Source organism: Labrus mixtus, chromosome 7 (assembly GCF_963584025.1).
Source record: "Labrus mixtus chromosome 7, fLabMix1.1, whole genome shotgun sequence".
In the NCBI taxonomy this organism is placed as follows: Eukaryota; Metazoa; Chordata; class Actinopteri; order Labriformes; family Labridae; genus Labrus; species Labrus mixtus.
The window spans coordinates 5,250,696-5,265,441 of record NC_083618.1 but is presented as its reverse complement, the minus strand read 5'-3'; the positions used below and the strand labels follow the sequence as shown (position 1 = coordinate 5,265,441).

Below are 14,746 nucleotides of genomic sequence, written 5' to 3'. Positions count from 1 at the left end.
ATCTATAAGTCATAAGTATGAGTCATAAACTCATTTATTTTAGAAGTTAACTCTTCAGTAGGAAGTAATTTGCAGAGCTGTATTTGTGCAAAAACACCCATAAAACTTTTACAGGGGTGTGTGTGTGTGTGTGTGCGTGTGTGTGTGTGTGTGTGTGTGTGTGTGTGTGTGTGTGTGTGTGTCTGTGTGTGTGTGTGTGTGTGTGTGTGTGTGTGTGTGTCTGTGTGTGTGTGTGTCTGTGTGTGTGTGTGTGTGTGTGTGTGTGTGTGTGTGTGTGTGTGTGTGTGTGTGTGTGTGTCTGTGTGTGTGTGTGTGTGTGTGTGTGTGTGTGTGTGTCTAAGATGTTAAGGACAAGGACTTCACAATGGTCCTGGTTAGATCCTCTCTGTTGACCCTCACTTGATCACCTTTTTTCTTCCATTAGGCCAAATAATACAAAATAACAATAGAACCATGCAGGTGTAATGATGCAGATTACATGCTAATAAAGAATTAAGGCAGAAATCTTGACATTATCACAGACTCATTTAAAGATTAGCATCACATTTACTACTGTCTAGAACATAAGAGGGGCTAGATGAATATGTTCAAACAACACCCGTAAACACATTGGTATGGTGGATCAAAACACTGCAATGGTCTATAAAAGAGCTTTAACTTAAAGGTCTTTGGATTAGCCAGCTGGTTCTACCAAAGGAGAAAACACATGTTGTATCCACAGAACACAACCATAGAATGATATCCCAGATGGTATCAGAAAATCACTGAAACTGACTTATTTTAAGTGAAGCTAAAAACGTTTCACTTGCCAACCTTAAAACAAAAAACAACAACAACATTTTGTTTCCTTTTCTTTAATTGCACGTTGCATTTTAGGAGTATTTGCTGAGGTATTCTATTTCAAAGCGTACTCTTCCTTACTTCTTTATCACTCATGTCACCTGTATTTTTGTACTTTGTAAATCTTTTTATGTTTCTTGTATTTTTTATAACCCTGCAAAGTAAATACAATTGTCCCCATGTCGGAAATGTGCTAGACCAATAAAGTTATCCTGCCTTTCCTTATAAGATAAGATAAGATAAGATATACTTTATTCATCCCAGCAGGGAAATTTAGGTGTTCCAGCAGCCAGCATACATACAAACACACAACACAACACATATATACAAACATATCCCACCCATACAAAAAACATGAGCCCACAATACAGTTTGATATATGATATATGCAATTAGTAATAATATAGTAATTTCATTATCACATTACATCACTAAAATGTCATAGACTGAACCATCAGCATGTGTGGGTCTGTATAATGTTGATATAAAGTCTGTACAATTCATTGTGAACTATCTTAATTTTAAACAGGTTTTAGGAGTGAAGTCGGTTAATAATAATAATAATTTATACTTTATTGATCCTGCGAGGGGAAATTCATTTTTACACTCTGTCTAGTTAACATGCTACACAAAAATAGGCCGAAATACACACACATGCACAAACAGGATCCTATGGACCTGCTCTAATGGAGAGGTCTCAGAGTGAGGGAGCTTATGTGCATTGCTCAAGGGCACCTCAGCAGTGCTCAGGAAGTGGACTGGCACCTCTCCAGCTACTAGGCCAATTTCCGGACTTGGGCCGTGCCCGGACTTGAGCCGGTGGCCCTCCAATTCCCAACCCAAGTCCCTACAGACCGAGCTACTGCCACCACTATGTAATTCATTGAATATAAAGAGTCAGTATCCATGCAAGAGAGAGAGAGAGAGGAAATATGAGCTGGTGACAGCAAATGTATTTAACCTAGCCTAGATTTTTTTTTAAATGTAGCTTTTCATTAATGAGTGTATTGAATAAATGTAGCTTTTCATTAATGAGTATGGCAAGCCGTTCAGGAAATTAATATATTGAATGAAACTTTGAATATATTGAATTAAACTTTGAATGTATGGAATGAAACTTTGAATATACTGAATGAAACTTTGAATATATGGAATGAAACTTTGAATATACTGAATGAAACTTTGAATATATGGAATGAAACTTTGAATATATTGAATGAAACTTTGAATGTATGGAATGAAACTTTGAATATATTGAATTAAACTTTGAATGTATGGAATGAAACTTTGAATATATTGAATGAAACTTTGAATATACTGAATTAAACTTTGAATATATGGAATGAAACTTTGAATATATTGAATTAAATTTTGAATATATTAAATTAAACTTTGAATATATTGAATTAAACTTTGAATATATTGAATTAAACTTTGAATATATGGAATGAAACTTTGAATATATTGAATTAAACTTTGAATATATGGAATGAAACTTTGAATATATTGAATGAAACTTTGAATATATATATAATAATAATAATAATAGAAGAATAATTTGGAATGTAGACTGCGTCACCTTGAAGATAATCAATGATTGGAACACTTTTACTGCTTAACTGCTTAATCTTAATTTTAATTTTCATTAAAACCTTGCTGAGCGCACTTTGTGCATCCAGCTTTAGGGAATTTGTTAGTCTCTTACTGAAATGTCAACTGAAATAACACTACAGACTTCCATTCAAGATATTTAAAGTTTCATTCAATATATTATATTTCCTAAACGGCTTGCCATAAATGAGTGTATTGAATAAATGTAGCTTTTCATTAATGAGTGTATTAAATAAATGTAGCTTTTCATTAATGAGTGTATTAAATAAATGTAGCTTTTCATTAATGAGTGTATTAAATAAATGTAGCTTTTCATTAATGAGTGTATGGGATAGTAGCCTTTTACGTATAGATAAAGCTCAATGTAGTAGGCCTATGATAGATAGCTTTGATTTTATAATTTCAAACCAGTCAGTCAGTAGACTAGATACTTTGTCTATAAGAAGGAGGCCAACTGTGGTTTCACATGTGTCCAGCAGAGGGCAGTGAACATTGAATTGCTTGTTTAAATGTCAGGCTGATCACCGCTCTTTCCTCCCCTCGTTGACTGACGCTCCGGCGGAAACAACACTGTTCCGTGTTTTCCGTAGTCATCGTTGACGAGTAGTGGACTGTGTCTGCACAAAGAAAGACTTTAGTTACTATCTTTGTTACTGTACTTTAGGATAAAAATGCCGCTCGAGAATCTGGAGGAAGAGGGTCTGCCCAAGAACCCCGATCTGAGGATAGCACAGCTGAAGTTTCTGCTGACGATGGACGGTCACCGACAGGACGTGAAAGTGAAGACTGAGCTCATGGACGCTATCAAAGCTAACAGTGAGTTAGCATAAAACTGCACTCTGTAACGGAGGCAGGACAAGATAAAACGACGTAACTGTGTATATATACATGTTTTACTAGGTGCATAATTGTCTCTTAAATGCTGATGAGCTCCAATACATACTTTTAATCAAAACATAGCGACTATCTGGGAGGAATTAGCATCCTAGCTATTTTTTTTTTATAGCAAATGTCAGCTAGCCAACAAGCAACACATTGAAGGTATTTTTAAAATTAGCTTGTAATGACATGTAGTTGAATGACTCATTTTACATTTTATTTATATATTTATATTATTATTATTTATATATATTTTATATTATTTATTTATATATATTGTATTTATATATTTATATTATTATTATTATTTATTTATATATATTTTATTTATTTAATTTTTTTGCAGAATAATGGGCTTTAAACCTCCTTGTGTGGCAAATATGAGAATTCAGTTCAGAGTTATCATTTGAAAGCAGGTAAATGATTAGTTAGGTAACCCTTCTACCTCTTTCTGTAGACATGGCACCGTATTACGAGGGTTTGTGTAAGGATCTGAAGTGGCAGCAGGACAGTGACCTCCTGAGTAAAATGAAGAAGGCCAACGAGGAAGAACTGAAGCGCCTGGATGATGTGCTGGAGGATGCAGAGAAGAACCTGGGAGAGAGCGAGATCCGAGACGCCATGATGGCCAGAGCTGAATATCTGATCAGAATTGGAGACAAGGTAACTCCTCCTCAGTCAGCACACACAACATTCAGTTAAAACCTGACCTCCAGTCTAAATATATTCTATTAAGGGTCCCTCCTACCTGACTCCTGAGCAATGTAAACTGTCTGCCATTGCTGCACAGACACACACCTGAAACACTACTGCTCTAATATCTATCTTTGTACTGCAGTTACCTCCCAGCCAGAAAAACTCAAACCACCCAGCTGCTGTTTACTTCCCAGATTCACAGAAATAGGATTTAATTATGGCATCCCGATCACATTTTTCATTGTAATGTAAAGGAACTATAGCGTAGTGATGGCGAAATGAGGCTTTGTGAAGCAATGAGGCTTTCCAGCCAATTGTATCGCAAATAGATTCATTACTCGAGGCCTCATTTAACACAGTAGTGACACCTACTGGTCAAAACAATATAGAGCAGCCAAATTATTATTGATCACATCACATGCCATTGCATTACTGACATGTTATAGCAAATTGTTCTACTGCGGCAACCAATAAGGATTCACGTGATATTACTTTATAACATACCTTAGTTAATATAATCATATCATTCGGTGATCTTCTTTTTATGATTTCCTATCAAGATACAGCCTATGAAACAACAATATATATAAATCTATTGTTCAACAAGTTTGAGGACTTATGTTAACTACAAGTCCAGGAAAAAAGGAAGATTGAAAGAAAGATCCTTAAAGCACACTAAGCACTTCACCCTCAAATCAAAATAATAAGCCATCGATAATGAACACAGATAATGATGATAGTGACAGAAATAGTAACAACTAATTGAAGTGATTCAGCCTGGCAATACATGAAAGCTTTGTAGCATAATGGTTATGTCAGCGCCACGTCGACATAGAGGCTCGGGTTCAGTTCCTGGAACCGCTGAACAAATGTTTTGTTTTAACGTTTACCTTATTGGGAGATGATAACTCAAAATGCTCCTAAACAGGAGACGTTTTCCTCTTTCCTCGCAAACTCACAAGGAGACATGACAAGTGGGTTTCGCTTCCTTTTATCCACAACCCGAAACACAAACAAATCAATGACGTAGTTCTACTCGAAGTGAGGCCTCGTTTGTCATCGATGACGCGCTTCTCTGAAAATGACACAAGCCTCGATACGGGGCCTCGGCTAGAAATGCCCCTCCTACTCGACACAAGCTTCAAAGCCTCGGTGTCAAACGTAACATCACTACTATAGCGTACTTAATATCGTTTATTGTTCCAGGATATTTAACATCATCAGGCGGAGGGACAGTAAGTTATAACTTCAGGCTAACACTGGGGCCTGTAGGCGCGTTTGATGAAGATTAAAACACATTCTGACTTGTAAAAAAATCAAGGGAATAAATTACATTTTCTAAACAACCTCAAGATACAATTAAATTAGAATATTGTAAAAAAAAAAAAAAAAAAAAAGTATAGATTAAACAAATGTAACATTGAGCCTCGGCACTATTAGTAACTAGTCAGTCTTAACAATATTACACATTTACAGTTAACTTTGGCTATACAATGGTAACAGCCTTGACGCTATTGCTGCAGCTGCATAGTTGTAACTTAGCCTTAATACTAACCAGGGTCACCAGTCTCTTGAATAGACCTTTTTTTTTATGGCATTATGTAATCGAAACTGTAAAAATTAAAGTTTGCCCCGGTTGGGTGTTTGATGTACTACTGTGCTGTTTTTTCTGTTTGTAACATTGGCAACGTGTCAATGTTACAAACAGAAAATCAATACCACCTTGAATCGGCTGTAGTGTTTGTTAAGATAGGTTCATGAAGAACGGATTAGACAGACATCAAAAAGAAAAGGAAATAGCTTAATAATGATATTGACAACAGTTATACTCTCTTGAGTGAATTATAAAAATAAAATGACGACACTTCCACCAAGATTCTTGTTTCTGTTCCAAAGTGTACCACCTTTATATAAAGCCAAAACTTGAAGGATTGGGATAACACTCTTAGAAAATGAATACAGGACGACAAAAACCAAGGGTGAAAAAAAACTTGAAGGAACTGAAATCCAGTGAGGGGTTGGCATTACCAGGCCTCAGTAAGTATTTCTATGCTGCACAGATAAAATACTTAATGATGTTGATGGGTGAAATTGAAAAATAAAACCAAAGTGGGAGGCTAAAGAAATAAGCTCATTCCTGTCCTTTAGTTCAGTAATGTTAGGTAGAATAAAAAGACACACTGGGATACATAACTATTTTATCACAAACACTGTGAACATAGGAGGAGGGTTGATAAGGTGATGAACATAACGGAAAAAGACACCTGAAATTAAAGGAGGTGCAAGCTTTCAGCGCTGGAGAAACTTTGGTGACAGTATTTACTTTAAAGGTAGAACATGCGATTCTTCCAGCAGATGTCGCTCTTGAGCACCAGCATGAAACCAAAACAACTCGCGCTGCATTGTTGTGTTAGCGTGCTGATGCTAGCGATCTTTATTATGCTTGTATCTTCACACTGCATGTAAATTTACCTGAAATGAGCGTGACCTAGAAACGCTTGTGTGATCTTCAATTAAGCAGTGAGTACAGTATGTTATTCTTCTTTTCTCTAGTCCCTCAATTAAACAACTTTTATACGAGAGGGGATGAGCCGGCCGGCCGTCCTGGCGATGTAAACAAACTGAAGATAGGACTCTGAAAACATCACAGACAGTGGGACTCGGGTGTTACACACATTGTAGACAGTCATGACTCACAGAGTTATTTTCAGAGGATATACTTGATTTATATTACATTTAAGTGTGAAAAATTGAATATTCTGCCTTTAACAGATCGCATGAATAGAGGTTTTCAAGTTTATCAAAGGGAACTTTAAAATTCATTACTTATTTAAAAAAAAACCCTTAGCTCTGAAGCAAATAACAAAAAGGTGGCAAAAAAAAACTCAATCTCAAGATCTTGGAAAATGTTCAAATATGAACTTTAAGAAGTCAAAGGTATGGAAAAGGGAACTCAAACTCATAGTACCGTATATGTCTAAGTGTAAGTATGTGCATGTATTTGTGCGCCAGTACCCATGATAAATAATCACCTGTAGAAAATTAAATGTGACACGTTGGTTATATTCATATTCCTTGGGTACATTTTGTTTCCTCCTTTTGTTAATTTCAGTTACATTTTACACTTGTGTTGGTATAAACTGTCAATTGCCAACATCAAATGATTCTTGAAAAAATCTAATTTATAAAATAATCTTAGCTACTGAGATTTTTCCACTTCAAATTCTGGAGAATTCTTTAATGGGAGTGAACATCAGTCTCATTTTAGCATAGTGATTAGCCTCCTTTTTTAACATGTACAGAGGCTATAGTCCTTCAAGCGAGACACCAGTTTCTAAATAAAGGCATCAAAAGTCCAATAAACCTAAAAAAAAAAAAAAAAAAAGTATTTTTTAAGACTTCTATCACTTTAGATGCTGTTTATGTAGACATCTTTTTTTTTTTTTAAATCTTTGGCAAGATTTACGTAATGACATGTACTGCTCTGACTAGCTGACCACCTAAAAATTCAACAATGGAAGATAAAATGAAATTGTTTGTTGTGACCACAGGAGAGCGCCCTGACAGCCTTCAGGAAGACTTATGACAAGACGGTGGCTCTGGGTCACAGACTAGATATTGTCTTCTACCTGTTGAGGATCGGCCTCTTCTACATGGACAGTGACCTCATCACACGCAACTCGGAGAAAGCGAAAAGGTACAAATTCCTTGTTTTGAACTGTCTCCAATCTCCATCCACAAAGTCAGCAATCTGTTCAGTACTCATCCACTGCTCTGTGTCCACAGCCTCATTGAGGAGGGGGGAGACTGGGACCGGAGGAATCGTCTTAAGGTGTACCAGGGCCTGTACTGTGTGGCCATCAGGGATTTCAAACAAGCTGCTGAGCTCTTCCTCGACACAGTGTCCACCTTCACTTCCTATGAGCTCATGGACTACAAGACTTTTGTCACCTACACCGTCTACGTCTGTATGATCGCCCTCAAAAGGCCTGACCTCCGTGAAAAGGTAGACTCCAAAGAGAACGTCACATTTAACTTTATACTGTTCATGTACAAGATTTGTGATCTATCGTCATTAAGGTTATGAGTGTGGAAACCTGTTGAAGTGTGCAGTATTGCTCTAATGTTATGTGTTGTTCTTCAGGTAATAAAAGGAGCAGAGATCTTGGAGGTGCTTCACAGTCTGCCATCTGTCCGCCAGTATCTGTTCTCGCTGTATGAGTGCCGTTACTCTGTCTTCTTCCAGTCTCTGGGTGAGGAAAATGTTCTATTGTTGACGGCAAAAAGAAAAATAGGCACAAACTCTTTTTCTACGAACTTGTATGTAGTTCAATAACAAATGTAAGACTTGTTTTGTTTGCCACAGCCACGGTGGAGCAGGAGATGAAGAAGGACTGGCTCTTTGCGCCACACTACCGCTACTATGTGAGGGAGATGAGGATCCAGGCCTACAGCCAGCTGCTAGAGTCCTACCGCTCGCTCACCCTGGGCTACATGGCCGAGGCCTTTGGTGTCAGCACAGAGTTCATCGACCAGTAAGTGCCAGCAGACTCGTGTTCATATTAAACACCCTGGTGACATCAGAAAAATTAATCATCGACAGTAGTTGAACCTTTGTTTTCCTCATGTACATACTTCTGTCAGATAAAGATACATGTTGGATCAGTGTTGTTTCAGCACTTATTTCATCAATTAGGCTGAAAATCAACATCTGTTCTTGATAAAGTATGAGGGACTTGCTGAGAGCAAAACAGACAAAATAACAGGTTCAACAAATGGTTAGAGATGACCTGAATAGTTCCCAGCATGCCCGCTTCTCTCCTCAAACACATTACAAGCACTGACTCACTGTAAAACTATTATTTTAAATAAAGCTTCCTGGGATCATTAGTGTCGACATTTTAGGGTGCTTAAATTTTGACTTTATTAATATCTGAGAACTTAAACACTAGTGGTATTAAACCTCTAACTCCCTCCGATTTACAGTTTATTTGTAAGTGTACAAAGAATAGGCTTTAAGCTTAAGATCATTGTTTAGTTTTTTTCTGCTTTACTGATCAAAATCTCCTTTCCTTCCTCAGGGAACTGTCCAGATTCATAGCTGCCGGCCGTCTCCACTGTAAAATTGACAAAGTGAATGAGATAGTGGAAACAAATAGGTAATATTACTGCTCAATACTTCCAAAAATGAGTCATTAATCCCAGGCAGGACGATAAACATCTTCCTGTTTTTCTTTTCAGACCCGACAGCAAAAACTGGCAGTACCAGGAAACCATCAAGAAGGGCGACTTGCTGCTCAACAGAGTCCAGAAGCTGTCAAGAGTTATCAACATGTAACGACTGCGGCCATGTTTTCTCGTCACAGCAACGGGTCTTTCATCTTAGTTCTTGGTATACCTGATCCTGTAGTTTGTCTGATAAAGCAACTCTTCTAATGTGTATATAATAAAATTTGTTTAACTGTTGGGATGCCATTTCTCTCGAGTGTTTATTGAAGGAACGAGGCCGACACGTCATTTCATATAAATAGCAGTATAAATTATTTTATTTACAGAAACTTGTTACAAAACAAATATACTATACAATCTTTTTTCTTTAAATATTAATTCTAACCTATGTTTTGTTCATGAATTACATAGCAGCCAATACATAAGTCCAGCTGAAAATGATTCTGATAATGGATACAAAAGAAACCTATACACACTTGTACATAGTATGAATGGTGGATTTCTGTTTTCCTCCCAAACACGAGCTGTATTCTTTCTTTCACATTCCAAGTCTATGGTGCTAATCATTCAAACATCCTCACAAGGTTTCTGTTCACATGAAACGGTTGCAGGATGTCCGTTGAGTTTGAGGGTAAACAAAAACACTTGATTGAAGTTTATGTTGTGTACAAATATCCCAGTAAACCAGGGGAGGCCTTAGGCCATACACTGAGGCTGACAATAGATCTTGACGTCTTGTCTGGAAAACTTGGATAACCCCCCCCCCCCCCCCCACACGAAGAAAAAACACACAATACTAAAGTCTTTCATAACGGGCAGCCGACAAGCTCAGGTTTTTACCACATTTAGGGTTCATAGGCAGATTTAAAAGCAAACTCCTAAACACATTGAACATTCAAGTAAGGTAAAACAACCCAAAGAATACTGTCCTCAAACAGTCAGGGTGAAACTAATTTAGGCACTTTCTTAATTTGATATTTCTTTTCAAAGCTGTGATTCAAATTGTATGTTTGGCAACAATAACACAAACAGGCGGACTGTTTGAAGTGTTCCTCTTATTTGCAATGATTGCTGAAGCCCCTTTACAAATGTTTCAATCATGAAATGGGATTCAGGTTTCCAAAGTGTGTGACTGAGGAGTCCCATGGAAACTAGCTAGACAAAGAGCAGCTTCAAGCCTACAGGACATTTCCAAATCACAGACTATATTGGGTCATAATGTAGCTTTTTGTTGTGTTGATTCAGAGGCAACATAAAACGTCTTGTAAAAGCACATGTGATTGAGACCTTGAAACGTGAATAAAGGTTTCCTTTGTCAGACCGACACATGCTACAGTGGCAACACTTTTTCCTCTAAAGGTTTTCAGTACACGATTCATGAGACGCTTCACCTTCTACATATCGGTATATTGCATTATATAGACTTGGCAGTGAACCACTCTTGACTTTCCATCTTTTTTTTCTTTTTCCTTTTACTAAATAAATAATGACTTTTTTAAAATCTGTACCAAATATTCAGCTTCTACGAAAAATGCCTTTGCAAAAATACATATTTCTCTATGTACAATTGTTAACAAAATATGTATTCTCAAATAGGGAGACTTCAATACGTGTTTGATACATAGGCTAGAAGATATAAGCTAAATCATGCTTTAAAAAAAAAAAAATCAACTCCACTTCTTACTATCTGACATCAGTGAAGCTTTCATACAGAAAACATTGTTGCCAAAAGTTGAAATATGTCCTGTGAAGCCATCTCTATGAATCTTGCACCATAAAACCCACACAAGACCTCTCAAAAGAAGCAAACGTCCCAGTGAGATGGGCAAGTATTGCCTGATTTAAGACTCCATTTTGACAAAGGAATAGAGTAAAAATGCCTGGCCATGTTCTGCAACAAATGTTTTCTGAACACACACACACATAACTTAGTGTTTTGGTGAGGCATCCAACGTTTTAACATCCAGAGCTGGGGTAGTGGTTACACACAGGAGGGACAATCGAAACCACAGAAGACAGGTGACGTGCATAAAGTTTGCTCCAGTTAAGACGTACCATACCTGATTCCCTACGTAGGAAAAAAAAATTAAAAAAAATTACAATTCACATCTGCCCACAGCTGCTGTGCGCGTTCATACAGCTGTGCGGGGTAGAAAGTAGGTCATTTGTGGCTAATAATACGGTTTGCACAGATTTTTCTTAAGATCCACACAGGCAATGCAACATCACTGCTTCATGAGCATGATGCCCACCTTTTAGTTGAAAAAAAAAAAGAAAGTAGTTGGCAAAGCTGGTAGCAGCTGTTGGCTAGCTCTGAAGACAACTGAGCAGTGCCTGTGGAGAAAGTAGTTCTTTAGTGCTGTTCACAGTTGAGGGTAGGTCTACTGTTGCTGTCATTTTGCACAATGGAAAGATTCAGAAAATTAACAGGTGTCCTAAAAACCAAGCTGACAAAAGATTCAATCGAATGGGCACATCAGGCGTCCTATTCACATTTGAAAGCTCAACTCTCTCCACCACGCCTACAAAGACTCTTTGTAGTTCAGTGTAAAAAGCTCATAAGAAATCATATAAAGGTAACACTTGCATAATTATTCTGGATAATAAAACCAGACCAGATCGTCCTAAGGGGCTTCTCTGAGGCTCCTGCGTGTGACCCGAGGTTTCTCAACATGTCACCAGAGAGTTGAACCAAAAGAAAGTGAAACAACAAGGTGATTGTGTGTTGTTTAAGGTGTTGAAAGTAACAGTTTGCTGCTCCTCCTGCTATCCAATCCAAGGCTTCTGAGATCAGGCGCTGGGGGTGTAATTAAGTCGGAAATTCCAGTAGTCCAGCAGAATTTGACATGACGAAAATACTTTAACACGCACACGCATTCACACAGTCATTCTTACAAATGCAGAGGAGATCAGCATGTTGCCTTCCTAGTTGCTCAGAGTTGTGACGGCTTGTTGCTGCAGCCCTTAACCTGAACCCAATGAGCAAGAGACCCATTGCTGTTGCTAATGTTCCTCCTTCCTCGAACCAGACCGGAAGACCTCTCAGAGAACAGGGGTGACACTTGCATGGGGGGGTCCTTGACGAGCTCATTAGAACCCCTGGCACTCCACGCATTCCCCAAACGGTACCACTTCCCCTCTCTTACACAAACACACACACACACACTCACACATACACACACATGGCTTTGGGAGAAATAGTAAGGACCACATTGACTTCACTGGGCAGTCCAGATCATCTCCACCCTGAGGATTGTGGGAAGCTGAGAGTAATGTGGGTTTGACTTAAGAAGGCCTCGTGCAGTCAGGAGCAGTTAGTGGGCTGCTCCGGACTATTCCCTGTCCGCCTACCGCTTCTTGACCCAGAAGCCGGACACCACTGTCAGGGACGAGCCTTTGGCTGAGAGACAGGAAGGATAAAAAACAAAGGTTAAATAATCTGTCTGTATGGCAGCTGATAAATTCTGCTTACAATCAGTAAAGGTAACACACGATTTCAATGGTGCTCATCGTGCCTCAAGTTTCCCTCAAAGAGAAAATGTGACTTTAATGAACAAATGTTTATAAGAAGTATATGAGAGGTGAAAAATAAGCAAAGACAAAGTCCCATCACAAGTTATCAGAGCCTAAAGTGAAAGTTGTTGGCAAACACAAAGGTATGCTTTTCCAGTTAAAATAGGGTGACCTCATATAGTAAAATGCTCAAGGGTTCACACGGGTCCTTCAGCATGTGGGCCTGCTGTATTGGCCATGTGTAATATTGTTAGAAACGTCACATAAGTGCAGACTGAATGAGTGAGAAAAAGGGATGGATCAAGTCCTATCATAGCATAAACTGTTGTTCCAAGTCTAGAAGACAAATTGTTTAATGATGTGGTTAAACTAAAATGAGAATATGGATCAATGAGCGCAAAAAACAAAAACAAATCTTCTATGAGTCGACTATATGCAAAATCTTCGGGAACAGATTCGACTGTGTAAATCTGTCGTTGGCAACAGGGCTAAAAGAAGGAAAGCAGAATAATTCTCGACACTGAGAAGCTGTAATGAACAGGTTTTTTTTTTTTTTTTAATCTCTTTATGAATTTGAACAATTATGGGGTTTTACTGATTAATGTTCATAAAACCAGAAGTTGCTCACTTAGACTAGCAAAGGTTTTAACTTGATTTATCTCCTCGTAATGAAAGAGCATGCTGAATGGCTCAGTACTGAACCCACCTGATGTAAATGGGAGTTGTTGGGTAGCCCTGGCGTCCCTGAAATGCTCCGCCCATGCTTCCCATGGATGTTGTTAATGGCAGGTGACTTGGCCACTTTGGGTCTACCTGGTCCCGCTCCTGGTCCCATCCCCGGCCCCCCTCCTCCTACACCTCCACTAGTAATGCCAGTGGATGCAGGAGAGCTTTTGCGCTTTTTTCCTTCCAGGCGCCCGTCTGAGGGGTGGTGGCTGAAGCTGGTGTGGTGGTCAGATGAGGACTGGTGGTGAACGAAGGGCCCTAGGGAAAGTGTGGAGTCGCTGCTGTTCATCACCACACTCATACGCTTAATAGACTCCGCAGGGCTGCCTGATGGAGGACCCCTGGCTGACGGTCCTGAGGAGCCACCTGCTGACCCTCCAGAGGGCTCGGCTTTGAGGCTGAGTGAGTTGGTCCGCACGGTGGGGCCACAATTCAGCCCCACACTGTGGACTCCACTGTGGGAGGAGCATAACGACGATGAGGATGTAGGACCTAATGAGCCATGGTGGTAAGTGCTCCCTGAGCTGCCGACATTTGCACAGTTCTTCTTAAAAGACGAGGAGGAGAAAGAAGAGTTGGCATTAGAAGACGAGGAATCAGGGGGGCCGTGGGATGAAGACAGAATAGAACTGTTCTTTCTTTTCTTCCCCGAGCTGAAGCTAGTGCTGCTACTGTTACTATTGGCTCCGCTGTTACCCCCACCAGTGGAGTTGGGGATGACAGGGGTGGAAGAGCCAGAGGTGACCTCTTTTGGCTTGAAGGACGATGACGACTTGGTAGTGCTGCTGCTGGAGGAGCGAGACTTGAGTGCCCGGCCTGAGGCTAGGGAAGGAGCTGAAGAGGATGAGGACGAGTGGACTGAAGGCATCTGCGGCAACGAAGACACTTGTCGGGCCTGCGTTATGCCGTAGGCCGGGTGCTCAGCCCCGCCCTGAGGGGAGCTGCGGGCATTCAAGGTGGTCCCATAGGAGAGCATGGATTTACCCTCGTAGGATTGGCTATAAGGAGTCTGGGACAGGGTCGCAGGGGGGGCCAGGAAGCCTGAAGAGGGAGTGCTACCATGGGAATTTGTGCTTGTCCTATGCGTAGATGCAACAGAGGAGGAGTTCTCCAAGGCCAACGGGATTTTCCTGCAATAAAGATAAATATTATTCATGAGCTTTAATCTGTTAATCAGTCAACACAGCTGCCCTAACATAACACAAAAAGTCATTATGGATACCACTGGTCAATATGAAATGTGGACCGGAAA

General features: G+C 39.4%; 2 protein-coding genes across 3 annotated transcripts in view; one reads left to right on the top strand and one right to left on the bottom strand.

The window, feature by feature from the left end:
• The first annotated feature begins 3,007 nt into the window (after nucleotides 1–3,007).
• On the top strand, nucleotides 3,008–9,492 carry psmd6 (proteasome 26S subunit, non-ATPase 6). Its single transcript, XM_061042310.1, has 8 exons — nucleotides 3,008–3,267; nucleotides 3,788–3,993; nucleotides 7,578–7,723; nucleotides 7,813–8,032; nucleotides 8,171–8,279; nucleotides 8,393–8,561; nucleotides 9,108–9,185; nucleotides 9,268–9,492. The coding sequence occupies exons 1-8, from the start codon at nucleotides 3,123–3,125 to the stop codon at nucleotides 9,362–9,364; spliced, it is 1,170 nt and encodes a 389-aa protein (XP_060898293.1). The 5' UTR covers nucleotides 3,008–3,122; the 3' UTR covers nucleotides 9,365–9,492.
• Nucleotides 9,493–9,543: 51 nt separating this feature from the next.
• Nucleotides 9,544–14,746, bottom strand: part of LOC132977590 (ataxin-7) — a 33,456-nt gene continuing 28,253 nt past the window's right edge. For both annotated transcript variants that reach the window (XM_061042308.1, XM_061042309.1), the window contains exons 12-13: nucleotides 13,475–14,624; nucleotides 9,544–12,655 (exon numbers count right to left, since the gene is read on the bottom strand). In XM_061042308.1, the coding sequence (XP_060898291.1) occupies nucleotides 12,638–12,655; nucleotides 13,475–14,624 (1,168 nt within the window). In that variant the 3' untranslated portion in view covers nucleotides 9,544–12,637. The remainder of the gene's footprint in view (nucleotides 12,656–13,474; nucleotides 14,625–14,746) is intronic.

Excerpts from the sequence above, each read along its gene's own strand:
- psmd6 (XM_061042310.1), top strand. The coding sequence starts at position 3,123 with ATGCCGCTCGAGAATCTGGAGGAAGAGGGTCTGCCCAAGAACCCCGAT. Across the intron at positions 3,268-3,787 it reads GGACGCTATCAAAGCTAACA|ACATGGCACCGTATTACGAG; the intron begins GTGAGTTAGCAT and ends CTCTTTCTGTAG. Across the intron at positions 3,994-7,577 it reads TGATCAGAATTGGAGACAAG|GAGAGCGCCCTGACAGCCTT; the intron begins GTAACTCCTCCT and ends TTGTGACCACAG.